General features: G+C 38.6%; 1 protein-coding gene and 1 non-coding gene across 3 annotated transcripts; both read left to right on the top strand.

The window, feature by feature from the left end:
- On the top strand, positions 1 to 25841 carry DPM1 (dolichyl-phosphate mannosyltransferase subunit 1, catalytic). Of its 2 annotated transcripts, XM_012467454.3 has the most exons (9): positions 33 to 200; positions 2761 to 2860; positions 9563 to 9596; positions 12490 to 12566; positions 12651 to 12676; positions 16332 to 16427; positions 17539 to 17607; positions 22151 to 22265; positions 23179 to 25841. In XM_012467454.3, the coding sequence occupies exons 1-9, from the start codon at positions 40 to 42 to the stop codon at positions 23281 to 23283; spliced, it is 783 nt and encodes a 260-aa protein (XP_012322877.1). In that variant the 5' UTR covers positions 33 to 39; the 3' UTR covers positions 23284 to 25841. The 2 variants fall into 2 exon arrangements, with proteins under 2 accessions (XP_012322878.1, XP_012322877.1); XM_012467455.3 differs by lacking the exon at positions 17539 to 17607 and having other exon boundaries at positions 1 to 200.
- On the top strand, positions 5705 to 5811 carry LOC135277034 (U6 spliceosomal RNA). Its single transcript, XR_010344647.1, has one exon. It is a non-coding gene; the product is annotated as a U6 spliceosomal RNA (small nuclear RNA).

The following is a 25841-nucleotide window of genomic DNA, read 5'->3' as shown; positions in this document are numbered from 1 at the left end:
TTACGCCATTCCGCTTCCGGCGTCTGGCTCACTTCCGCCATGGCCTCCTTGGAAATGAGTCGTAGTCCTCCCAGGTCTCGGCGGGACCTGGAGGTGCGCAGTACACGACAGGACAAATACTCGGTGCTTTTACCCACCTACAACGAGCGCGAGAACCTGCCACTTATCGTGTGGTTGCTGGTGAAAAGCTTCTCCGAGAGGTAGCGCACCAGCTTTCCCTCCGCGAGGAATGAGATGAGCTGGCTTCCCTGGCCCGGGTGTCGGCAGCTGGCTGCGCGTGTCGGCCCTGTCAGCCTTCTTTGGCTCACGCAGGAAGGCTCGGGGAGAGGGCCACCCTGCGAGGGAAGCAGAGGCAGATGCTTGTTGGGTTTTCTTCGTATCCTGGGTTCTTATTCCTGTCCTTGGGCTTTGTGAGACGTTAATTTATCTTTATTATGAACTACTCCCATCCCCCATTTTTTCGTAGAAGGGTTGGCCACTCTTTTACTTGGAAGCGAGGCTGAAAGCGGGACCCCAGTCCTCCCGCTGGGTGGTCAGGATCTGCGGCAAGAGCCGAGAGAGTCCAAGCGAGAGCGCTCACCCTCCATTCCGGTGCCGAGTGCTTATATAAGCATGAGGTTTGGTCTTTGTGAGTTAGGGAGCTGTTGCTGGGCACGATAACCTTTCTGGAAAGGAGAGAGCAGAAGAGCATCTTCGCTGATCACTGGTGGATGTTTGGTGTGATTGTTAGAACCGGGATGGAGGGGGTGGAGTTCGAATTTGGAAGTGTTATATGCAGTGTTTATTTAAAACTGCAGAAAATCCTGGAGTCAGTACGAAGTAACTTGTTCTACGATGGCACAAATGGGATCATAGTGTGAAATCTTTGGAGACTTTTTTTTTTCATATTAACGTATATAAATATAGCAAATTACTTTGGAAGTTAGGTAACGTTCCGTATGTCTCTGTTATTTAATGAGGTCATGGCAATGAACGGATTATTTCCAGAGGTTTTTGTTTTTTTTTATTTTTTTGGCTTTTGCTTTGCAAATGAGAACAAGGACTTTGTTCACACCATAGTTTTCAGCTAAATTTAGAAAAGTGCTTGACACATAATGGTGCTCCTTTATTGTATCAATTTTGGCAGCAGACACACTCATACTTGTGTACTGGGGATAAATTCTTCAAGATAGGATTTCTGCGTCGACAGAGAGATGCTTAAAATGGACAGTTATTGCCAAATTGCTCTAAAGAAAAAAGATTATACCAGTTTAGGATTCTCCATTCTTCAGAGTGCCTATTTTCCCATCAGCCAGTCTGCTTGAGCATTATTAAATTTAACATTGTTGGAAGTGCTAATTTGTGAAAACCGTTACTGTCTTGATTGTATTTCCTTGCTGCCTTCCGTGCCTTGCCCTTCAAAGTTTTAAAATTTATATTTTTTCCGTTTAATCTTTTAATTTTGATTTCTATAAGCGCTAAATTAATTAACCATCCTTCAACCGATCTCGTTCAAGGCTTGTATTCTAATTTTGCAAAGTTTTTTGCTGTTTTCTTTAATTTTTTTACGTTGTACAATTTATCTTTCCTTTTAATGGTTTGTGAAAATCTTTTAAGACCAAAATGAGGTTTAATAAAGGAAACAAAACTATTTGCTTTTCAGATGCAATCAAATTACCTGAAGTCAGCCCAGCTTGATTCCTTTAAGCTTCCTCTCCCGTAAATGGAGTAGCTAGCTGCTTTGAAGTGGTAGGGGACAGTAATTTGCTTTTAACGACCCCATTTTGTTTATGGAATTTTTCTTTCAGCACGTCTACTAAAATCACCGTACATGTTTTGGCATGTAAAGGTACCAGTGCCCAAATTTAAGGCACAGTGGGAAACCAGAGTCATTTTATCTACCCTTGGAGAATAGATACACAGAGTTTTGCTTTCTTATCTTCAGAGTTGCTGGGGCTGACTTGTTAAAGCCTTTAACAGTGGAATATGTTTTCTGCTTGATTTTCTTGCATATGTTTCTTAGAGCAGGACCAAGAGAAAACAGAATGTTATGTTGTAGGTATAAAATTAATAATAAGAATGTCTTTAAAAAGGAGGGAGTGGGGGAGGCCACATGTACACCCATGCAGTATTTATCCACCAAGTATTGTGTTGCCTTGTTTTTAGACTAGAAACTACTACCTGAAGTTAATGGGAAATAACATGTTAATTCTGAAGCACAGTGGAATCTTTTGTAATGCTACTCTACTTTTTTTTTTAAGCTGATAATGTGAGGTCATAGGCACAACTATTTGAAATCGTTTAAGATTGTGTCACCATTCTAAAATAGGTTTTTTAAAAGGTGAAACTAAATCAGGTTTATACTTGATTATTCTATTTGGATTAAATTAGAAGAATAATCACTCATAATTACTCAGTTTGGTTTGAGTTACCATGTAAAGTACTTTTGAAATACTTTATGTAACTAAGATTTGGTATTAAGGGTCACAATTCTATTTCCAAAGTAGGTAATAAAATTTCATATGATACATATGTCATTACATGATTTTCTTTTGAACTAAAAAGTATGTTCTCTGTGTAAGAAGGACATTAGCATGTTTCAGCAACATACTGGGTTTGGAGGTAAAGTACTAAATGTTTGACATTTATTTCATTTGATAATTGAAGTTTCCCTTAATGATTAATATAGCAATAAATCTCCACTTACATTTTTAAGGAATTAGTACTTTTAAATTTGAGAACATTGTCAACAATCATTAATACAAATTTAATTTTTTTTAGTGGAATCAACTATGAAATTATAATCATAGATGATGGAAGCCCAGATGGAACAAGGGATGTTGCTGAACAGTTGGAGAAGATCTATGGGTCAGACAGAATTGTAAGTCATATGAACATTTTTCTATCATGAATTGTGATTATGTAGGGGAAAGATGAGAAATAAACAATGCTTAAATTCAGTCTGTTTGTTTAGAAACTGAAAAGATAAAGAGGAACTTAACACATTTGAGATTTAAATGTATTTTCATTGTCCTTAAACTTTTACTTATCTTTGGTATGTTGGGTCAATGGTCATTTTACAACAGAGAGTGAGCTTTTGGATGAACTCTGTTTATGACTAATTCTGCAGATCAGTTTTCTTGAAGGGCAAAAATTAAAGCATGATACTGAATTGACAAGGAATCTTACAGAATTGGGTTGTAATTGGTAGTGTGTCTGTCTGAGTCTTTCTTGCTCACTTTTGGTGAGTATTCTCATACTTTCAGTAGAGAATACTGCCCGAATTTAAGAGCATGAAGGTAGAAAAAGTTATTGTTTTCTTGTGAAACATTAATGACTTCTCAGAGTACTTGGCATTTTTAGTCTATAGAGTAGTCTTGTGGAAATAGATTGACTTTCTTAGTCCTAAACTTTAGATTTTCCCACTGTACCTTGAAATTTGTTATTCTACTATAGAAGTAACTTAGGCAAATATAGAGTTTATTTTATAATGGCTTCATAAGTTTTATTTTTGGTCACTGGTTTGGATTTATAAATGTTTATACTTGTGAGCGCTTTTATAATTTATGTTCATAAATTATTGCAGAACAGAGTTTTTCAGTCTTGGCACTATTGATGTGTGAACAGATTAATTCTTTACTGTGGGGGTTGTCCTGTGCATTGTAGTATGTTCAGCACCATATCTGGACTCTCCTCACTAGATGCCGTTAGAAACCCTCCTCCCCAGTTGGCAACTGCAGATGTTTGGATATTGTCAGATACTTCCTTTGGGGGAAAAATTATCCTTTGCCCCCAGTAGAGAACCACTGGTATAGAGAAAGAAGTGTCTTTGAGAACATTTATTGTTATTTGCAATTCAAGAAATGGTAAATTAATTATCATTTAAAGAGAATAGTCACCCGGTCTAAACATTCTTGTTAAGTCTTAGTAATAGAAATACTTTCCACAACTCATGTTTACTTAGAGATGAATGTCAGTTGCATGAGGTCTTGGTGGCAAGAATTTAAAGGAATTATATTACTCATATACATGGTAAATCTATACTATAAATTCTTTCAGTCTGTCTCACAGATGTGTAACTCATGTCTGTCACACCTCAAGTCTTCTCTGAAAATCTCCTAATGGATAGGAATACAGAAGGAGGTAAAAAGTTAACAAATTTTCAGGCTTCTAGCAGAGACTTTCAGTAATGCTAGGTTTGAATTTTTAGCCAATAGTTCCCCAGCTTTTCTTTTAGAAGCCCAGGGCGAAGGCCACTGATTCGCAACACTCTGAGTTACGTGCTGCCATTTAATCTGGGACCATCAACCAGACAACATTTTGAATACTTTTGTCATAAAACCTCAGCCTTAGGATGTGATTGATTGATTTTAGGAAATGGTTAATAAACTGACCTTTCAAATTTTGAAAAAACATTGTCTTCAAAGACATTTTTCCTGTCAACCCAATAAAATTCAAAATGAGAAAAATATTTGCATTCAGTGTTAAGATTTCCCTCTGCTACCAGATGAAATTCCTTATTCATTCATTATTTTATGACATTTAAATAACTAGAAAATGACTTAAAAGACAGTATTTGAAATCCTAATCCTGAAGGCAATGGTATTTTAAAAAAAAAAAAAAACAGTATTAATCCATGCTAGGGGTGACACTTGCTTTTGGTGATATATGTATGTTTAGTTGGGAAGATGAGGGATTATTGAAACCATGTTAGAATACCTCAGATAAAGTATTCAGCACAGATGCTCTGTCAGCCTTTCAAACTGGCTGAAATGAATCTTTCAGAAAAGAAGCCAAAGAAGATATTTTTAAAATTCTGTAGATGGCGCAACTGAAGCAAGAGGTTACGTCATTTTCCAAGGTTACACAGCTAGGTAGGACCATAGAGAAATTGGGGGCACTTACTCTGAACTATTCACAGAGATCTGAAACTGTGAAGGACCTCAGCTGTTCTGTGTTGAATGCTTCTATTTATTTATTTTTTTAAATGCAGTTTCATCATATTGGTCAGGCTGGTCTTGAACTCCTGACGTCAGGTGATCCGTCCGCCTCAGCTTCCCAAAATGCTGGGATTACAGGTGTGAGCCACCGTGCCTGGCTTGAATGCTTCTATTATGTTTGGTTTATGTAGCTTGTTTCATCCCCCCAGCTTGAGATCAGATAAAGGCATCGATATTTTGTCATTATTTTCTTCCAGCTTTATTGAGGTATAATTGACAAAGTTATATATATTTAAAGTATACATTGCGATGGTTTGATACACACATGCATTGTGAAATGAATACCACATTTGGGGAATGAGCATGTCCATCATGTCACACAGTTACCCTTTAGAGCAAGTTGACAGTGGTGAGGACAGTTAAGATCTGCTGTCTGCATATTTCAAGTATATGATATGATATTATTGACTATAGTCACCATGCTGTATATTAGATTCTCAGAACTTTATCTTATATTTTGTCATTATTTTGTAGTTTAGTATTTTAAAAACTTGTTCTGATAATAAAATGTAATACATGTTTATTATTCTTAAAACATCAAATATAAGGTAAAAAGTTTTGGGCCAGGCATGGTGGCTCGTGCCTGTAATCCCAGCACTTTGGGAGGTCAAGGAGTGAGGAGTTCAAGACCAGCCTGGCCAATGGTGAAACCCTGTCTCTAAAAAAAATAATAAAATAAAAAAAATAAATAAAAAGGTTTGACTACTTAAAAATATTAAACTTCTCTGCTCACTTCGGCAGCACATATACTAAAATTGGAACGATACAGAGAAGATTAGCATGGCCCCAGCACAAGGATGACATGCAAATTCGTGAAGCATTCCATATTTTTTATAAAAATTATTTTTTAAAAAATTCAACTTCTGTCTATTCCCGAATGCCAAAATATTTCTAACAAGATCAATACCCCAACCAGATAATTCATAAGACCAGAACTAGAAATGGCCAGTAAACAAGAAAAAAATACTGAGCCTCGCTGATAAGTGAAGATTTACAAAATAAGACAGTATATACTAGCCTTATTAGCTGAAGATTTAATTTTCTCCTTTCTTTTTAACCAGTGTTTCTGAGAGTTATTATAGAACAAGTCCACTCAAATACTGTTGATCCTAGTATAAATTGATACTGTTTTTCTGAAGTATCATCTGGCAGTAATCTCACGACCCTGAAAAATATTTACACCTTTGTAATAAGTATAAAGCAGTTTATAAAACTGTATATATAGTATAATCTCAATTCTGTTTTTCAGTAACTTTTTGCAAGATTGTCTATGATAAATAGTTTTACAAAGGTTTTTGTCAAACAAATTCTAGTTTCACATGAAGTATTTTATAAGCAGTTGTGGTAACCATACTTCAGAGAGTATATACCTGGCATTCTTGCAAGCACTTTATATGAATCTATTTCCTTGTTCCTCATGAAAGCCATGGGAGATAGGGGGCTCTGTCATGCCCCTTTATATTCTCAAGGCCACATGGCAAATGAGTAGTGGCCAGGATTCAAACCTAGGCATTGTGGTTCCAGAGTTCATGTTCCTATCTGCGGTGCTATCCTGCCTCACATAGAAAGGGGCCATCACATTGATGTGAAGAGGCAGAAAAGGATCGGGGAGGGTGGACAGGTGGAATTAAGAGTTTGAAAGTAAAGCATACCAAATAGAAACAGTGTGAATTTCCTACATAAGAAATAAACAAGCACATTCTTGTAAAATATTACCAGTAAACCCAAAGTTGCCTTTGATGAACATTTTCTTTCTTTCTTTCTTTCTTTGTTTCTTTCTTTCTTTCTTTTTTTGTTGGAGTCTTGCTCTGTCGCCCAGGCTGGAGTGCAGTGGCGCAATCTCAGCTCACTGCAAACTCAGCCTCCTGGGTTCAAGCAGTTCTCCTGCCTCAGTCTCCCAAGTAGCTGGGATTACAGACCTGCACCACCATGCTAGCTAATTTTAGTATTTTTAGTAGAGACAGGGTTTCATCATGTTGGTCAGGCTGGTCTTGAACTCCTGACTTCAGGTGATGTGCCCACCTCAGCTTCCCAAAGTGCTGGGATTACAGGCATGAGCCACTGTGCCTGACCTGATGAACATTTTCTAATAGGCATCCCATTCCCTTGCCCAGGGGAGACCCAGGTCAACAGTTTGATGTGTTTTTTGTGCATATGTGTGTGTATATTTGTAGAACTAGGTAGTGTGGTGGTCTTGTTTTTTAAAACATAACTGTCATCTTCCTATATCATCATTACTTCTATCTTGAAGATCTTTTGTCATCACCTTATTTCTCTTAATTACCCCATAGTATTGTAATATTTTATGTAAACCTTTGAACATTCTGAAAATTTTAAGTATTATAGTCTCTCTTGTCCATGGTTTTGGTTTCCATGATTTGTTACCTGCAGTCTGAAAAGAGGTAAGTACGGTACAGAAGATATTTTGAGTTAGACCAAGTTCACATAACTTTTATTACAATACATTGTTATTGTTTTATTTTATTATTAGGTATTGTTAATCTCTTACTGTGCCTAATTTATAAATTAAACTGTAATAGGTATGTTTATATAAGAAAAAGTATATATGAGGTTTGGTACTTTTGGAGATTTCAGGCATCCCTTGGAGGTCTCAGAAAGTATCCAATGGGGTTTAGTGGGTATGCAACTATAATAAAGTTTTGTTTGTTTTTTGAGTTTCACTCTGTCACCCAGGCTGGAGTGCTGTGGTGCGATCTCGGCTCACTGCAACCTCTACTTCCCGGGTTCAAGTGATTCTCCTACCTCAGCCTTCTGAATAGATGGGATTATAGGGGTGTCCCACTATGGCTGGCTGATTTTTGTATTTGTAGTAGAGACAGGGTCTCACCACAGTGGCCAAGCTGGTCTCTAACTCATGACCTCAAATGATTTACCCGCCTCGGCCTCCCAAACTGTTGGGATTACAGGAGTGAGTCACTGCATCTAGTGAAAGTTACCTTTTTTTAAAAGAAAGATTTTCTAGCTGAAACAGTTATAGAAAATCTCAGATGAGCTTTATAAGATTTGCTTTTTCAGGGCAGATAACAGATGGGGTCAGTATTTTGTCAGAAACTATTCAAATAAAATCTAGCTGTGATCTGATATATCCTGTTTGATTTTTTTCAGTGACTTACAGTTATCATAGATGTTTATTTGAATGTCTTTTCTCCCTGTAAACTCTTACCAGACGGCATATATTTTATCCATCTTTATGCAAGATGTACTTTGCTATAAGATGTAAATTGTGACTTAAAAAATTTTAAATGTGGGATAGTGGAGTAATAGTGTAGAGGATTTTTTTTTTTTAGCAGTTAGAGTTAAATTGTTATTAGCTTAAAATAGCCTATTATCACTGTAAGATGGTTTTTGTAAGTCTCATGGTAATCATAGAGGAAAAGTCTAAAGTAGATTCACAAAAGATAAAAAGTAACGAATCAAAGAGTAACACTAGAGAAAATAATCATAACCATAAAGGAAAGAGGAAATAAAGAAGCAAAAGATTTACAAAACAACTAGAAGAAATTAACAAAATGGTAGTAGTAAGTTCTTACATGCCAGTGATTATCATGGATATAAAGGGATTAAATTATCTAAAGACCTAGAGTGACTGAGTGGATTTTTTTAAAAAGATCCAACTATATGCTGCCTACAAAAGACTTGACTTTTAAGGACACACATAGACTGAAAGTGAAAGGATGGAAAAAGACATTCTATGCAAATAGAAACCTGTAACAGATTGCATGTAGTGAGAAAAAAAATTCATCCTGCTTTAATTGAATTGAAAATGCTTTGTTGAGAGATTTGCAGTCAAAGGCAATCTGTTTATATACCTGCAAGTAAAGAAGGGAACAGATAGACAAGACATGCTCACTAATGAGTTGACCTGAATCCCATACCTCAGAAACGTAAGGCAGAGTGAGAACTTTGGCAGTCGACGTTTTAGTGTCCAGCCGAGAGGAAAAAGCTAAACAATAAAGTCAAGGTCCAACTATTAAGCAAAAAGATTTAGAAGGACTAAGTAATTGACAAGTAGTAAGAAAAGAGAAAGACTTTAACCTTTTTATTAGGAATATGACATGTCCTTGGACCAGTAGAGGAGATGAGGTCAACCAAGCATAAGGTCAAGGTAAGTTGATAGAGGAAGAGTGATATTAGTGTTCAAAACCCAAGGGAATTGAGAGAACAAACATCAGATTTCCCAAGAAAGTATGAAATAGTGAGTTAAGTCCTACATTTTTCTAGGAAGGAATCAATAGGTTTAAAAGGAAAACCACATAATAGATGTAAGGACATATTTAAAATAGAGTCAGTGTCATCAGGAAAAAAAAAAAGTTTAAAGTTTTGATTGTAGGGTTGGGTTAAAGAATGTTATTTTTCCTTAGAAGCTGTGTTAAACTATTTGGTTTGTTACCAAATGCTTTTTTTTTCTTTTGGCAAAAAAAATATTAGGCATACTCTGCTTTAAGTTCTAGTAAGTGCTACTATATTTCTATTAAAGTAAGTATGCACTTTTGAATCAAGTAAGATTTAACATGGTAAGATTTTTGTTTCTTTGTGTAAAATGCTGTTTCTTATTCCTACAGCTTCTAAGACCACGAGAGAAAAAGTTGGGACTAGGTAAGTAGTGGAGCTTCTAATCGCTCATACCTGCTATTTGCCTGGTGAGATGATCCAGTGTGTGTTTTCCCAGTTTGGAATAGGGCCAAAATACAGTAACATCCTGTGATAGTTTTTAATGATCTTAATGACTTTTAAATGGTATAACTTGGGATACCTGTATAAGTCAAGGCCCACTCAGGAAAACAGAAACCACTGTAAGTCTTTCAGTGCAGGGAATATAATACAGAGTCTCTGGTTACACCAGTGAAGGAATTCCTGAGAAACCAAATGAAACAGTGAGGCTAAAACAAGATTAGTAACAGCTGGAGGTCACTGCCACTCCTAGGGATGGAGCAACAGTGGGAAAAGATGTTTTTAGAGCCCAAGAACCTGGGCTTCCCAGAGGGAGCTAGAATGATGGGTTGGGGGCTGCCCGGCAGGAGCTAGAACTGTGGGAAATTCCCAGTCAGAGGTGGGAGGGAAAGTAAAATAGAGAAGACTTATTTTCCTTCTCTTCTCCCTCCTCTCTTCACCTGTATGTCCCAAAAGTGTTTGGCAGCTAGTTGACAAGAGAATCTGGAAAATGTAGTTCACTACAATATGGCACAGAGTAGGGAAGGGCTAGAGAATGGGTCTGAGGGCAAACATCTTGGACCAGCACGCTGCAAACCTAGGAACATTCTTTAAGTTATCAGTTTAAAAAGTTCTTTATTTAAGGCCTGGTGTAGTGGCTCACACCTGTAATCTCAGCACTTTGGGAGGCTGAGGCTGGTAGAACACAAGGTCAAGAGATCGAGACCATGCTGGCCAACATGGTGAAACCCCATCTCTACTAAAAATACAAAACTTAGCTGGGCGTGGTGGCACGCACCTGTAGTCCCAGCTGCTCAGGAGGCTGAGGCAGGAGAATCGCTTGAACCCAAGAGGTGGAGGTTGCAGTGAGCCGAGATCATGCCATTGCACTCCAGCCTGGTGACAGAGTGAGACTCTGTCTCAAAAAAAAGTTATTCTTTATTTTTAAAGAAGGAAGATTTCCCAGCTTTTAAACATACGGCTCATATGAGCTTGGTAACTCTGCCTTTAATTGTGCTGTTGGTCACAGTTGCCGTGTTGAATAAGCATGGAGACAGCACAGTTCTTAACTGGAGTCTGTTATCCTGAAGACCATCAATTCCCAAGCATCATCAGATGTTCTCAGTATCTGAACCCAGAACATTCTTTGGGATTGAAAAAAAAATCTGAATACTGCCATGAAACCAAAAAGTATAATGTACATATTCACTTCTTTTTTTCTTTTCTTTTTCTTTTTTGTTTGAGACAGAGTCTTGCTCTGATGCCCAGGCTGGAGTGCAGTGGCACTGTCTTGGCTCACTGCAACCTCTGCCTCCTGGGTTCAAGTGATTCTCGTGAGTCGGCCTTCTGAGTAGCTGGAATTATAGGCGTGTACCGCCATGCCCAGCTAATTTTTTTTAAAGACGGGGTTTCACCATGTTGGTCATACTGGTCTTGAACTCCCAACCTCAGGTGATCGGCCTGCCTTGGCCTCCAAAGTGCTTGGATTACAGGCGTGAGCCACTACGCCCGGCCTAATTTTTTGTATTTTTAGTAGAGATGAGGTTTCACCATGTTGGGCCAGGCTGGTCTTGAACTCCTGAGCTCAAATGATTCCCCTGCCTCAGCCTCCCAAAGTGCTGGGATTACAGGCATGAGCCACCACACCCAGCCAATATTCACTAGTTAACAAAATAAGTTAGAATAGCTCAGCCTTGCTCATAAGACACTTGTGAGGGGTCTGGGCTAGAGAATGCAGGAATCCCCAAGTCCTGCTCCTGACCAGTTATCCGACCCTGCCAAGTCCCTGTGGGACTTTGAAGCATGGAGCTGGCTAAGTAATTGTCAGTTAGGCCTTTGGCCTTAAATACTGGAGCAGGGGTCTAGCATACCAGTGTAAAAGACACTCAGTGTGTAGCTTTTGTGGAAATGGACTTAGTGCTGGAAAGAGCAGAAGCAGGAAGCCTTGTTAGGTAGCCATCTGAGCATCAGAAGGTGGAGAAGAAAAAGGGAATTGAGATGTTTTTGGATAGAGAATCAATAGGACTTAATTATAGTTTAGAAGTTATGGTTAAAGGCAGGAAATCAAGAATCATCTCTAGACCTGTGGATGGAGCAGTTGGATAGTTGGTGCTGACTTGTAAATGTGGAGCTCTAAGAAGACGTCTAACCTCTTCAGTGTCTTAGGGCGACTCTACGGAAACTCCAGATGGGTTTTTTAAAGCATGAGAATGTGTAATTGTTATGTAACCTCAGACTTTTGAAATTATAAACTCTTTTCTTTGCTAAACTGAAATAGAGGTGTGATCTCTCCTGTTAAATTGACATCTGAGGCCGGGCGTGGTGGCTCACACCTATAATCTCAGCACTATGGGAGGCTGAGGTGGGTGGATCACGAGGTCGAGAGATCGAGACCATACTGGTCAACATGGTGAAACCCCGTCTCTACTAAAAATACAAAGAAATTAGCTGGGCCTGGTGGCTCATGCCTGTAGTCCCAGCTACTCGGGAGGCTGAGGCAGGAGAATTGCTTGAACCCAGGAGGCGGAGGTTGCGGTGATCCGAGATCACGCCATTGCACTCCAGCCTGGGTAACAAGAGCGAAACTCCATCTCAAAAAAAAAAAAGAAAGAAAAAAGAAAAATTGACATCTGAATGGAGGTGTGTGGCCCGCCACCGTCTTGGTTATATATGTAATATATGTGAACCTATGTACTAAAGGTGAAAAATACCAATGTATTAATACCACCTTTAGAGCACTGACGTATGCTTTTCAGCTGCTAAACAATTTCTTCCATGTTCAAATGTATATGTAAAGATTTCTGTTGGTTTTCTTGAATGGATATACTTTCATTTTTAGGAACTGCATATATTCATGGAATGAAACATGCCACAGGAAACTACATAATTATTATGGATGCTGATCTCTCACATCATGTAAGTGGTAAATTTCTTTATTAGCTATTTATGATAGTCTTAGCCTATTTTACTGACTTGCTGTTTATTCTTTCCAAATTTCAGCCAAAATTTATTCCTGAATTCATTAGGTAGGTACTATTTCTAATATTTGAAAGAAATATGACTGAAATAATTTATCTTACTGGTTTTGGGCATATTTTCATTTTTTATTAATCAAAAATACTCATGCTGTTTTTTTCTATCAAAAATACAACAAAAGCTTGGGAGGTCAAGGCAGGAGGGTTTCTTGAAATCAGCAGTTTGAGACCAACCTGGGCAACAAAAGAAGGCCTTGTCACTACAGAAAAACTGGCACGCGCCTGTAGTCCTGGCTACTCGGGAGTCTCAGGTGGGAGGATCAGTTGAGCCCAGGACTTCAAGGCTGCAGTGAGCTATGGTCATGCCACTGCACTCTTAGTCCTGGTGACCCTGAGACAGAGTGAGACCCTGTCTCTAAAATATTTATTTATCTATATAGATAGTAGACACACACGCAACACACATTTGAGAGACTAAATGATGTATTTTAGGAGTCCTGAGGAGCAAATCAACAGGTACTTCCTTTGTTATCTGAATTCCTCAGACCACAGAAAAAGGTGGAAGATGGCTTCTCTGATAAATGGAATGAAGCCTTGAGTTACTAGAGTAAAACACCATGAACAAATAGAGTTTATTCCAGGAGGCCAAAATGGCTCATTATTGGTAATCACACAATATAATTCATTTATCATGTTAACAAAGAAAGTAGTGTGATTAACCCTGTAGGTGCTAAAGGAGATATTTACTACCATTTTCTAGTTAAAACTTAAGAATAGAGGAAACGTCTTAAGCGTTATAAAAATAACCCAGTCCTAATATAAATATTACACCAAATAGTGAAGTGCTGAGTCATTTCTGATAGATTAATTAAGACAGGCATGCTAACCATCATTAAGCATGGAAATGTTAATACACAGTAAGACAAGAATTTAGTTAAATATTGATAAAGTATACATAATTATATTTATTTGCAAATATATTTATTTGCACAATTTATTGGCAGGCAATATAATTATATTCTTAGAAAGCTCAAAAGATCATGAAAGTTCTGTGATTTTGGAAGCTGTTCTGAGTTTAAGCTAGATATACAAAAATAGAATCAGATTATTGTCCCTCCAGTTTAGAATAGTTCAAGAGTTCCCACCAACATCTAGGGAAAAATCCAAGCTCCTTCCCTTGACCCTCAAGCCCCTACGTGTTGGTCCCTGCCTCCCTTTTTGACCGCTGCCTTGTGCCCCTTCCTTTTTGCTTTCCATGCCATAAGCATGCTTCTGAGCTCACAGAGTTCTATTTTGCTTTGCTTGAAATTCTGTTTCCATGCTCCTTGATGACCATCTGCTGCTCATCCTTCAATCTCTGCATAAAGTCACCTTACACCTTTTTTGCTTATATCTCTAGTACACAAAAGCCTCTTTAACCTGATAAAGAAATGGAACCAGGGAAGTAGAAAATGGGCAAAAGGCGGGGCGTGGTGGTGCATGCCTGTAGTCCCGGCTACTCGGGAGGCTAAGGCTGGAGGATCGCTTGAGTCCAGGAGTTCTGGGCTGTAGTGCGCTATGCTGATCAGGTGTCCACACTAAGTTCAGCATCAATATAGTGACCTCCCGGGAGCGGGGGACCACCAGGTTGCCTAAGGAGGGTTGAACTGGCCCAGGTTGGAAACGGAACAGGTCAAAACTCCCATGCTGCCGGGAGTGGTGGCTCACGCCTGTAACCCCAGCACTTTGGGAGGCAGAGGCAGGTGGATCACGAGGTCAAGAGATCAAGACCATCCTGGTCAACATGGTGAAACCCTGTCTCTACTAAAAAAAAAAAAAAATACAAAAAATTAGCTGGGCATGGTGACACGTGCCTGTAGTCCCAGCTACTCAGGAGGCTGAGGCAGGAGAATTGCCCGAACCCAGGAGGCGGAGGTTGCGGTGAGCCGAGATTGCGCCATTGCACTCCAGCCTGGGTAACAAGAGCAAAACTCCGTCTCAAAAAACAAAAAAAAAACTCCCATGCTGAGCAGTAGTGGGATCTCATGCCTATGAATAGCCATTGTACTCCAGCCTGGGCAACGTAGCAAGACCCTGTCTTAAAAAATAATAATTAAAAAAAAAAAGGAAAATGGGCAAAAAGCTACAAACAGACCAACTATAGGAGAAATCCAAATGGCTAATGAACAAAAGAAGACGTTCTTCCTGGAATGTAGTCAAGGAAATAAACGCAAATTAAAATAACTGTGTGTTGCCATTTTTTTATCCATTAGTTTATCAAAATCAGAAACTTTTAGAGCAGTAATATCCAGTACCAATACGGTTGTAAAAAATGGACACACAAATATTGCTGAAGGAAGTATAAGTTGCTATAACCTTTTTGGAAAATATGTGTTCAAATTTGGAAAAATATGTGTTAGAATTAAATATGCATTAGAATTAAAAATACTTAGGCTTCGTTTGGGCAATTCCAGTATATTTCCATTTTGGGGAGTCTAAGCAGTGTCTCATGCATTTGTAAGAATGTTTATTGTAGCACTGTTGTGGTTGAGAGGGTGAGACATGGAAAAAACCACAGAAGTGTGTGAGTTGAATAGTCATGGAGTATTTTTGCAACTATTAAAAGGAATGGACAAGAGCTCTGTTGACCTGCAGAGGTGTCTGTGATTCCATGATTTGCATTTTTTTTGTTTGTTTAGAGATGGAATCTTACTTTGTCACCCAGGCTGGAGTGCAGTGGTTCAATCTCACTTCAATTTCCTGGGTTCAGGCAATTCTCCTGCCTCCGCCTTCAGAGTAGCTGGGATTACAGGCACTTGCCACCACGCCTGGCTACTTTTTGTATTTTTAGCAAAGACAGGGTTTCACCATGTTGGCCAGGCTAGTCTCAAACTCCTGACCTCAAGTGATCCACCCGCGTCAGCCTCCCAGAGTGCGGGGATGACAGGTGTGAGCCACCCCATCTGACCCCATGATTTGTATTGTTAACTGACAAAAACAATGTATTTTTTTGCATTCCAATTTTGTAAATGCAACCAAAAATCCTTGGGATATATGTGTGTGTTTATCTTTCTATAGGCAAAGAAAAGTTTGGTGGGACATTAGGCTGTTTTTTGTATTGTTTGCTTCAGCGAAGGCAAGAACAGAATGGAAAGGTATTAGGAAAATGAATTAATTTTAGAGACAAGGCCACCCAGGCTGGAGTACAGTGGCACAATCACAGATCATTGCAACCTCAACCTCCCTGGCTCAAGCGATCCTTCCATTGCAGCTTCGCAAATAGCTGAAACTAAAGGCATGTGTCACCATGCCTGACAATATTTTTTTTTTTTTTTTTGAGATGGAGTCTCACTCTGTTGCCCAGGCTGGAGTGCAGTGGTGGGATCTTGGCTCATTATAACCTCCACCTCTCAGGTTCCAGCAATTCTCTGCCTCAGCCTCCCGAGTAGCTAGGATTACAGGCACCCACCACCATGCCCAGCTAATTTTTGTGTTTTTAGTAGAGATGGGGTTTCACCTTTGGTAGAAATGGTTTCATTCAGCTAGTCTTGAACTCCTGACCTCGTGATCTACCCACCTCGACCTCCCAAAGTGCTGGGATTACAGGCGTGAGCCACCATGCCCAACTTGTGCCAGCTCCTCTTAAAAGTTTTATTTGTGTAGCTCATGGAAATGGCTGTTGAAAGCTCAATGACTTTTTCTAATAGACAGCTAATTTATTCTACAGGAAGCAAAAGGAGGGTAATTTTGATATTGTCTCTGGAACTCGCTACAAAGGAAATGGAGGTGTATATGGCTGGGATTTGAAAAGAAAAATAATCAGGTAGGTACATGTGTTATGACTTCTTTGTTAGTATAACTACTGAAAATATGTTCATAGCAAGTATTAACTACCATGCTGCCTGGGATTTGTGGGATCAGGTTACAACTTCCAGTAGATATTCCCAGATAGTTTCTTAGTTTTTCTTGTGATTAAGCCTGGATGTTTTTTATAAAGGAAAAATCAGCATAAACCTTTGGACCTTTGGTAGAAGTGGTTTCATTCAGCAAAAGTTACTATACTGGGCCTTCAATTTTAATTTATATAACCAGTTCCATACTTTTAGACTCAGTATATAGGGTGTCACCCCCATAATTATAGTGTTATTTTAATAAAAATTGATTTCAGACAGACCTGGGTTAAAATTCTGTGTTACCGTGCATGTTTTACCTTTTTTTAAATTTAAGACAGAGTCTCGTTCCGTCGCCCATACTGGAGTGCAACGGCACAGTCTCAGCTCACTGCAACCTCTGCCTCCTGGGCTCAAGTGATTCTCCTGTCTCAGCCTCCCACGTAGCTGGGACTATGGACACACGCCACCATGCCTAGCTAATTTTCGTATTTTTTGTAGAGATGGGGTTTCACCACATTGCCCAGGTTGCTCTCGAACTCCTGAGCTCAGGTGAGCCACCTGCCTCAGCTTCCCAGGTAGCTGGAACTACAGGCATGCACTACCACGCCCAGCTTTTATATATATATATACACACATGTATATATATACATATATACATATATATAAACATATATACATATATATACACATATATACATATATATACACACACACACACACATATATATATATGTGTGTGTGTGTGTATTTTGTAGTGATGGAGTTTTGCCATGTTGCCCAGGCTGGTCACTCCTGGGCTCAAACGATCCACCCATCTTGGCCTCCCAAAGTGCTGGGATTGCAGATATGAGCCACTGCTTCTAGCCAGATCTCCTTTCATTGACTAAAAATATCTCTTTTGGTCTAGATAAATAACATTTTTGTGAAATTAATGTTACGTTTATGAAATTAGCATAGCATTTTAACACTCTGTTCTTTGATGTGTTTCTCTTGTTTATAAATTATATTTTGTAAAGAAAATCTGATTGTTTTGTTTGGCAGCCGTGGGGCCAATTTTTTAACTCAGATTTTGCTGAGACCAGGAGCATCTGATTTAACAGGAAGTTTCAGGTACAGTGAAAATTTACACTATTTATATATAACTTCTTGGCTAGCTAGCTTTCTTTACAATGGATGTTTTTAAGAGGTGCTTTACATTTCCACCCTTTTTTTATTATGGGATACTAAAAAGGCAGTATAAATTCTTAGAAGTTGCTAATGAAGCCTAAACATCTCAAGGAGATATATTGTGCTTTTCTTTTAAAAAGTTGAGGCCAGGCGCGCTGGCTCACACCTGTAATCCCAGCACTTTGGGAGGACAAATGGGTGGATCGCTTGAGGATGGGAGTTTGAGACCAGCCTGACCAACATGGAGAAACCTCATCTCTACTAAAAACACAAAAATTAGCCGGGCGTGGTGGTGCATACCTGTAATCCCAGCTACTTGGGAGGCTGAGGTAGGAGAATTGCTTGAACCTGGGAGGCGGAGGTTGTGGCGAGCTGAGATCATGCCATTGCACTCTATCCTGGGCAACACAAGCGAAAACTTCATCTCAAAAAAAAAAAAGTTTAAGGCAGGGGTTAGATTTGTGTGCTTGTTAATGTTAGTATTAAGGCTCAACCACTCTTTGAAACGTTGCTATTACTGATAAATCTGTTCGAAAGAACAGCATGTATTTCAGTAATTTTCTGCATTTCATATGAATACTTAAAGCATTGTCCACAGAAAAGGTTTAAACTCTTTAATATTTATGTAGAGCCCTCTCAGTTACTTTGTTGCCCATATGTTTGAGAAATGTTTTTTGTTTAATTTTGTCAAAGCTTTGGTCCCTCAGAGTTTTGTGTGTCTGTTTGTTTCTGGGTGTATGGCGTGGTGGTCTAGATTTGCTGTAGTAGATGTGATCTGCTTTGTGTGAGTGACCATGGCAAATGATAAAACTTGCCAGACTTTTTTCTTTTTTTTTTCTTTGACTCTGGAACTATAAAATGCCCCTTCATCTACTTCAGTGGCCTCAAGTCCCCCATAGATTACTTAATAATTTATATTAGTTGATACTTATTTTTTTCACTAAATAGTGATGATTCTTGGGTCCTTCGCTCAATGCGGGAAAATCTACATTTTTAAATGTGATAATACACACACACAGACACACACACACACACACACACACACACACGGAGCTGGCTGTTGACAGTCAAATAAAAAGAAAAATGGGCCGGGCGTGGTGGCTCACGCCTATAATCCCACACTTTGGGAGGCTGAGACGGGTGGATCACGAGGTCAAGAGATCGAGACCATCCTGGTCAACATGGTGAAACCCCATCTCTACTAAAAATACAAAAATTAGCTGGGTATGGTGGCGCACGCTTGTAGTCCCAGCTACTTGGGAGGCTGAGGCAGGAGAATTGCTTGAACCCAGGAGACAGGTTGCGGTGAGCCGAGATCGCGCCATTGCGCTCCAGCCTGGGTAACCAGAGCGAAACTCCTTCTCAAAAAAAAAAAAAAAAAAGAAAAATGAAGCCTCTAGAGCTAAAAAACAAATAGACTGGAGAGCTGAACTTGGGGATGAAAGAGAGGGGAGGATAAACCCTAAGGCAAGAGTCATTTGTGATCTGATTAAGATCTCTGGTTGCATATGGGTGGTAGCTGGTGGATGGGCAGTGGCTTGCATCTATAATCCCAGCACTTTGGGAGGCCGAGGCATGTGGTTCAGTTGAGGTCAGGAGTTTAAGACCAGCCTGGCCAACATGGTGAAACCCCATCTCTACTAAAAATAAAAAACTTAGCCTGGTGTGGTGGCATGTGCTTATAGTCCCAGCTACTTCAGAGGCTGAGGCAGGAGAATCCCTTGAGATCTGGAGGCAGAGGTTGCAGTGAGCCAAGATTGCGCCACTGCACTCCAGCCTGGTGACAGAGCAAGACTCTCTGTCAAAAAAAGAAGATATCTGATTGCCATGTGGCAACAATGCAAAGATTAGTGGCACTCACAAAATCTCTGTACATAGGGAAGGGCCATTGTGGATTTCACAGGCCACAGTTTTGATGTGTTTGAATAAAAACCCACGGTAACTGGTTGTGGAGATAGAGGCTGTGAAGAAAAGCACAGCAGGGAGAGGAATAGGGTGAGGGTGCTTTGCTGCATCAGAACTGTACAAAGATTAATGGAGAGGATGGGGTTCTGGATTTTCATGTATTTGAGAGCACTGATTAGCTGTGTTCTATACAAGTGACAGAGTGGCCAAACAGACAAAAGTGAGACTGTTAATTGCATAATTTTTAAATAGTTAAATCTCACTGTCTTCTCATAAGAGTGGTGGTTTCTTAAATACATCATTAAAGTTCAGTTGTCATTAGACAAAACTCATTTTTTCATTAAATCCCTAGATGTAGGAAGCAGGTGCTTTTTACAAAATAAGAAAAGGAATCTTGGAAAGTCTACAGTCTAATATAAGCCATTTAATAGCATAGATCACCTAGATCCTAATCCTATTCATAGGATTATATGGCTTCATGTAACATTTTACATTTTTTTTTTTTTTTTTTTTTTTTTGAGATGGAGTCTCCCTCTGTTGCCCATGCTGGAGTGCAGTGGCACGATCTCAGCTCACTCCAACCTCCGTCTCCCAAGTTCAAGCGATTCTCCTGCCTCAGCCTCCGGAGTAGCTGGGATTACAGGTACACACCACCATGCCCGGCTAATTTTTGTATTTTTAGTAGAGATGGGGTTTCACCATGTTGGTCAGGCCGGTCTCGAACTCTTGACCTCAGGTGATCTACCCGCCTTGGCCTCCCAAAGTGCTGGAATTACAGCCATGAGCCACTGTGCCTGGCATAACATTTTACTTTACTAGCTACAACGTTAAAAGATATCATGGGGATGGGGAGGAGGGAGGTGGCAGTGAAAAGAAATATCTTAAAAAATGATTCTTAACGAGAATAAAGCAACTCTTAAAGTCAGGAAATATTTTATAGTCTAATCCCAATTTTAGAAGTAATACTGGCTGGATATGGTGGCTCACACCTGTAATCCCAGCACTTTGGGAGACCAAGGATGGGGGGTTGCTTGAGCCCAGGAGTTCAAGACCCCAGCTCTGGCAACATAGTGAGAATCTGTCTCTACAAAAACTAAAAAAAAAATTAGCCGGGCATGGTGGCAGGTGGCTGTAGACGCAACTACTTGGGAGGCTACAGTAGGAGGATTTTTTGAGCCTGGAAAACTGAGGCTATAGTGAGCCATGGTTTTGCCACTATACTCTAGGCAACAGAGTGAGATCCTGTCTCTCAAAATACAAATATATAAATAAAGGTAATGCAAAAACATTGTCCCATCATAGTTCTTCCCACCCCACAATCCCAGTGCTCCCTCCCCTACCTAACAGCATCTGACATATTGTATTTAGTTTTTAGTTCACTCTATATGGCAAAACATTAAAAAGTATCTGAAACCCAGTATGTTGGTCAATAAATGTTTGTTATTGAATAACTATTACTACCATCAGATTCTCCTCTCTTCATATTTATTCCAAATTTATTCCTTTGAATCCTTAAGGAGACTGTGTGGATAAAGGAGTGCACACACTAAGCTCCATTGGGTTCTTCTAAAGGCTGTCCTGTCCTATACTCACTTCATAGTCAAAAGATACTGTCGCCTTAGAAGCCTGAGGGAAAAAATGTGGATTCCAGGTGAAACCCTTAGGCACAGTAGGTCCAGATGGCCTTAACTTTGAAAAGAACAAAGTTTCACCAAACTACCTCTCCTAGTTTTCTCCCCTCTCCCCACAAAAAATGTAGAAATTGCTGCCTCCGTACTGAGACACTGATCTTTAAAAAAAAAAAAGTTGCAGTGTCTGTGACTCTGAAAATAGGGAGCTCCCTGCTATTTAGTTGCTTGGGTTTACCCACTGGACAGCCCAACTCCACTGTCTCACCTTGTAAATCTGGTATTTGGCCTGCAGTCCATCTAAAGTTAGGCTGCACATTCACTTGCTAAGTGTCTAACTGACCTCAATTGGTGATAGCTGAATCCCACCAGGATTTTTTCTATCCTGTGATGTCTAGTTCCTGTTTTAACCTAGTTTCCCAAGCTCATCCTAGAGGGACTTAGTTTATCCTAAGGAATTTATAAAGGAAATCCTGAGAAATCAAAACTTATCATAAACATTTATTGGGAATGACTGTTAATTATGAGGTTCTTTTTTGTTATCTCATATATTGTTGCTTCATCATCATTTGTACACTCTGTTGTTTCACGTTTGGAATAGTTTCTTTCAATTTTAAATTTTAAGAAAATCTTAATGGATACTTCTGCATCAAATGATTTGTTTTACTATATTTCAATAATTTCTGATAGTATGATGGGAAAATAATTCTCTAAAAGATACTGAGAATTCATTTTCAAAATTATTCTAAGTTATTTAGCAAATATTTAATGGCCTTTCTTGCTTAGGACAAATGTATCATAATCATCAACTTTGTGAGCTTTTCTGTTTACCAAAGGCCAGTGGAAGTTTTAGGCATTATACATACCAGTGAACTCTTTGAAAGGTCAAGATACATGTAGGCAAGTGTATTTATCCAGAAGTTCATATATATATATCTTCTGATTTCTTACAGATTATACCGAAAAGAAGTTCTAGAGAAATTAATAGAAAAATGTGTTTCTAAAGGCTACGTCTTCCAGATGGAGATGATTGTTCGGGCAAGACAGTTGAATTATACTATTGGCGAGGTATGCAACTGATGCTAAATAGTATGTCATGTTCCTGGTAAAGGAGCGGTAAAGTTTAGACTTTTTGTAATAAAAAGTTTAACTTTCATAACTGCTAAATTGTGGCGGTCTTCTGGTTGTTTAGAATGTTCATGCACAAAGGGTAAAAATTCACATTAGTACATTTGAACAATAAGATTTAAAACATTAACAGTTAGCATTCTCTTTTAAATAATGGAAAGTTCCTGGTACCTTCTCAGTCTTAGCCTTCTTCCTTCTAACTGGTCAACATTATGGACTGAGTCTCTCTGCTTTTCCTTTTGCCACAGCCAGTGTCCACCATACTTTAAAATGAATGATGAATCCCGTATGTCCATTTCCTGTAAGTGAAGACCAGGAATTATAGAGCCACGGGAGTGGTGATCTGTAATACTTAGGGCTAGTTAGTGAGCTCTTAGGGTAGGGAAGACTCTCCTCATTTACTAGTAAAACTCTTACTTATAGCAAGAAAATAGCTAACTTGAAATGTCACTTCTCCCGTGGAACTTGCAAGATGTTTTACTTAATGCTAAGCTGTTACAGCTAAATTTGACAAACAACTGAAAAGTCTAAGCAAAAGGCCATTTTACTTTTGGAGTATAATTTTTCTTTGAAATGCAAACTGAAACTTGAGTAAACCAAGGTAATACCTAGGATCAGTGCTTTTTAAACAGTTGTAGATTGGTTCATATGACCTATCTTTAGATGATGCGTTTAATTTTAAAGACTTGGAGATACACATAGTTGCTTTAAGAATCCCCTAATTTTATACTTACTTTAAGGACTTCTGTTGTAACACTAGTCCTATTTCTGTTGTGTTGGTAATATGGTATACCTGCTAAGCTACCTAATTTTTTTTGAAGACTGACTTTAATGTATTTTTTTTTTTAACTAGGTTCCAATATCATTTGTGGATCGTGTTTATGGTGAATCCAAGTTGGGAGGAAATGAAATAGTATCTTTCTTGAGAGGATTATTGACTCTTTTTGCTACTACATAAAAGAAAGATAATCATTTATACTTATGTTCATTTCAATTTAAACATAAAAGAAGCCTGGTTACTGATTTTGATAAAATGTACTCTTAAAGTATAAACCATAAGGTAAGGTAAACTTCACACATCTTTTTTATGAAGAACTTCTATTTTATATTTCAGATTAAGTAATTTTAAAGTTGCTGGCCTAATGAGCAATGTTCTTAATTTTCATTTACATTTTGCTGTATTAAGACCTATTAATAAATGTATATGGTTTTTTTTGCATAAAGTATGGCTGCTTTTATTAGAGTATGTGAATGTAGAATTTTTTACATAGAGAATAATTTGAAATATTCTTTATAAATACTGGAATCATAAGTCTTTAATACCTAATAGATGTCAGAAGTAAGATAATGTTAACTGATGAAATGTTTATGGCTATATCATGGCTGTATCTGTATAATCTGTAAAAGAAATACAAACCTCTGCCCTTTCCTTATGCATCTCAAATTTCTTAAACTAGAAAATACATTCAGAGCAGACTTTTAGAATTGGGTTCTTTTCAGCTGTTGAATTGATGAAGCATTTCATCTACCAAAGCAAGTCTATTTAAAATGCATATTGTGAATTGGGAAACAATTTGGCAGCAGTTGATTACATAGCCGTATTTTTCTCTTTTGAGCAATAACCTCCATCAGTAAGGAAAAGTATTAATGACACTGAGGCAGAAACATAGCTGCTACAGTAATTTTTAAACATCTTACTGAATTATGTAATGATTTGTTGCTCTCTTTTTTTTTTTTTTTTTTTTTTTTTAAGATGGAGTCCTGCTCGGTCTCCCATGCTGGAGTGCAGTGGCGCGATCTCGGCTCACTGCAACCTCCGCCTGTTGGGTTCAAGTGATTCTCCTGCCTCAGCCTCTCAAGTAGCTAGGATTACAGTCATACGCCACCATGCCTGGCTAACTTTTTTTCTTTTTAAGTAGAGACGGGGTTTCACCATGTTGGCCAGGATCACCTCGATATCCTGACCTCGTGATCCAGCCACCTTGGCCTCCCAAAGTGCTGGGATTAGAGGTGTGAGCCACCAAGCCCAGCACAACAATTTTTTTCTCAAAAGAATAGTTTTCATATTATTTGAAGACCCTCAGCAAAGCTCACATCTCTACCAATATGAAAAATCTCTTCCTTAAGCACTTCTCTCCGTTTAGAAAAGTGTTCTGCCAGTTAAAATACAGGCTAAGCTATCCAATAAAGCCTGGGCTGATATAATGTTTATCTACTCTCTCTAAAGTAAGTATTTCAGAAGATATCAGTTAATTTCTAACTGTAGCATAAGTTATGGATCATATAGTATCTTTTAAAACTTGAGTAAGGGCATGCGTTGAGCAAATAAGTTTAAGTTGACTTTCTTTTGCAAATAAAGGAGGTGTCTCTAAATTATTTATTGAATAATATTCCTGATTACTACATTTTCTTGGCTTAATTTGGCTGCTGAAGAAATTGAGGCCAGACACAGTGGCTCATGTCTATAATCCCAGCACTTTGGGAGTCCAAGGCAAGAGGATGGCTTGAGCACAGGTGTTGGAGACCAGCCTGGGGAACATAGGGAGATCCTGTCTCTACAAAAAATAAAAAAATTTAGCTGGGTGTGGTGGCACTCACCTGTGGTCCCAGCTACTTAGGAGGCTGAGGTGGGAGGTTCACTTAAGTCTGAGAGGTCAAGGCTGCAATGACCTGTGATCATTCCTGGACAACAGAGTGAGGCCCTGTCTTTTTTAAAAGAAAAGAAAAGAAATTGAAAGTCTAATTTTTTATTTGCATTTCTCTCTGACAGATTCTACCAGAAATGAATCCCAGACTATAAAACCTGTGGTGTCATTTCAAACATTAAAACCTCCCACACTTCTGTAGTTGAACCCATAATACACATTCCAATAAGGACCACTACTGTTTCCCTTTTGTCCAGAACTGACCAGCTGTCCAATGAGGGACCTGCCTTCCTTGGGGAAGAGATTTCTCATTAATAACAACAAGAACATTCATTAGTGCTTGATGTGCAATTACGTTTAAGCTAAGATAATAGAAATGTAATATTCTCAGTTTTTTTGGAGTGATTAGAAATTATTCTTCTTAACCTAAATTCAAAGTTCTCAGTGTCAAGTATGTGGAGCAGAAATTAAATAACCACCTTAGAGAACCTAATACACAGTACTGCCTTCTCAGATCTCACTAGAGTAAATGATGTTTGCTCTTTAAATCTTTTCATTTGTGATTCCCACAATCTTTACAACACTCACTCTTAGAATTTACAGTAGAGAGAGTATTTGAGCAGTGAAGACTCATAGCATTTGGAAGTCATTTAGAAAAGAATCTGGACTATTTAGATGCATTTTTGTAGTAAATCTGGTGCTCAAACACTGTAAAATTAAACATTTACATCTGAATCCAGCATCCTATTTTGCTTTGTAAATGAGGCCAAAGATGAAATCCAGATGTTTTTCCTTTGTATTTGTATTATCACTATATGGAATCTAAGTATATCTAAGGGAAACTAAACTTAAACTTACTTTGCTTATTTCA

Source organism: Aotus nancymaae, unplaced genomic scaffold (genome assembly GCF_030222135.1).
Source record: "Aotus nancymaae isolate 86718 unplaced genomic scaffold, 86718_ANA_hifiasm-v0.15.2.pri h1tg000029l, whole genome shotgun sequence".
Lineage (NCBI taxonomy): Eukaryota > Metazoa > Chordata > Mammalia > Primates > Aotidae > Aotus > Aotus nancymaae.
Note: the sequence above shows the minus strand (reverse complement) of the source record. Positions and strands in the feature narration are given on the sequence as shown.

What these genes read in the sequence shown, in the direction of transcription:
- DPM1 (XM_012467454.3), top strand. Translation starts at nt 40, where the DNA reads ATGGCCTCCTTGGAAATGAGTCGTAGTCCTCCCAGGTCTCGGCGGGAC. An exon ending in GTGAAAAGCTTCTCCGAGAG is followed by an intron (nt 201 to 2,760) that starts GTAGCGCACCAG and finishes AATTTTTTTTAG; the next exon opens with TGGAATCAACTATGAAATTA. An exon ending in TGAATTATACTATTGGCGAG is followed by an intron (nt 22,266 to 23,178) that starts GTATGCAACTGA and finishes TTTTTTAACTAG; the next exon opens with GTTCCAATATCATTTGTGGA.